The sequence below is a fragment of the Hipposideros armiger genome, unplaced genomic scaffold (genome assembly GCF_001890085.2).
Source record: "Hipposideros armiger isolate ML-2016 unplaced genomic scaffold, ASM189008v1 scaffold_220, whole genome shotgun sequence".
Classification (NCBI taxonomy): Eukaryota; Metazoa; Chordata; class Mammalia; order Chiroptera; family Hipposideridae; genus Hipposideros; species Hipposideros armiger.
Window position 1 is genome coordinate 1,793,441 of NW_017731570.1, and position 1,299 is coordinate 1,794,739.

Consider the following 1,299-nt stretch of genomic DNA (forward strand, 5'->3'; position numbering starts at 1 on the left):
TCTCCCTGTGAACTCTGGGAGGTTACAACATAGAGGCACGAAGGCACGCGTCTTCCACCCGGGTGTAAGGCTCCCGAGCCCCGGGCCTGCCTAAGGAAGCCTGTCACCCCTGCAGCTCCGCCCCCGATGGGCGCACCCACAAGCAAGCCCAGCACTGATTGATCTGCAATCCCAGCTCGCCGGCATCATTGTATCCAATCGGCATAGAGCTTGTTGATCGGCAGCGGCAACAGACGTACACAAGGGGCTGGAGCGTCCTGTGGAGTGAGCGAGAGGTCAGGCCATGAACTTAGGGTAAGTGGGGCGGGAAAGGTGGGCTTCAGCGGAAAGCGGGTGAGGCTGGGTCGGCCCTTGGAGTGCTTCGCCGAGAACCTTCCAGGAATGCCCCGCCTCAAGCGGCAGTGCCGCGCTATCTAGGTGGAGGAGGCAGGGGGTCCGGGTCGTCCTTCACCACCACTACCCCCCCCCCCCCCCCCCCCCCCCGTAGCCCTTGCTTTTCCACTTCATTCGAATTAAAACTGTCGTGACCGCCTTTCCACCCCCTCATTGATCTCTGGGTGGAGAAGGACGAGAGGAGATAAACAGCGAGGGCAGATGGAGAGATAAAGCTTAGCGCCATCCCGGGGAGAAATCCTGGCCCAGGCCCCTGGTTCTTGGCCACCGTGTCTTTGGAGTCTGCAGATTGACCGAGCGCCTATATGCGTTTAGCGCCCGCCGGGCGTGGAACCGATGCGTCTTAGGGAATCTCAGTATCACCAGTGCCTGGCACTTTACAGGCCCTCGTTCAGTAGTCGTTCAGTAAATAGAAAGGACTTGCACGGTTTGCATTACTGGGAATTTTAATATTTTAAGAAGATGAAACTCACCAAACTCAGACTACTGCATATCGTTTAGCAAATAAATCTTGTAGAGTTTATGATATAAAAATACATAAGACGGTCTGCCTTTGAAGGAATTTATACTGCAGCAGTGCTAAACAGACATAATTTGCTGTTTCAGTCAAGGTCTTATTTTTAAGTTTCACCAACGTAAACAGGAACCGTTCGTATTCCTGCAACAGGGAAGACCTGAAAAGCCGTTCTTTCCAGTGTTTTAATAAATATGTTGAGATCATATGATATTTGTCTTTCTCTGACTACAATCAATAACGTTGTAAGCATTTCTTAGGGAGCCAGATGGACCAATGCCCTTTTGGGGAGTCCACTTCATAGTTGATGTGGAGGCCTTATCAACGCATTGTATTTCTGAAACTGATGTTGAATAACACTGTATGTCAACTATAATTATACATACATATAA

At 50.9% G+C, this 1,299-nt stretch overlaps 1 protein-coding gene across 4 annotated transcripts in view; it reads left to right on the forward strand.

Annotated features, from left to right (window-relative positions):
* The first annotated feature begins 203 nt into the window (after nucleotides 1–203).
* Nucleotides 204–1,299, forward strand: part of CCDC66 (coiled-coil domain containing 66) — a 56,513-nt gene continuing 55,417 nt past the window's right edge. For 2 of the 4 annotated variants that reach the window (XM_019654337.1, XM_019654341.1), the window contains exon 1: nucleotides 204–294. In XM_019654337.1, coding sequence (XP_019509882.1) covers nucleotides 284–294 — 11 coding nt within the window. In that variant the 5' untranslated portion in view covers nucleotides 204–283. The remainder of the gene's footprint in view (nucleotides 295–1,299) is intronic. The other 2 variants (XM_019654339.1, XM_019654338.1) reach the window with 2 other exon arrangements.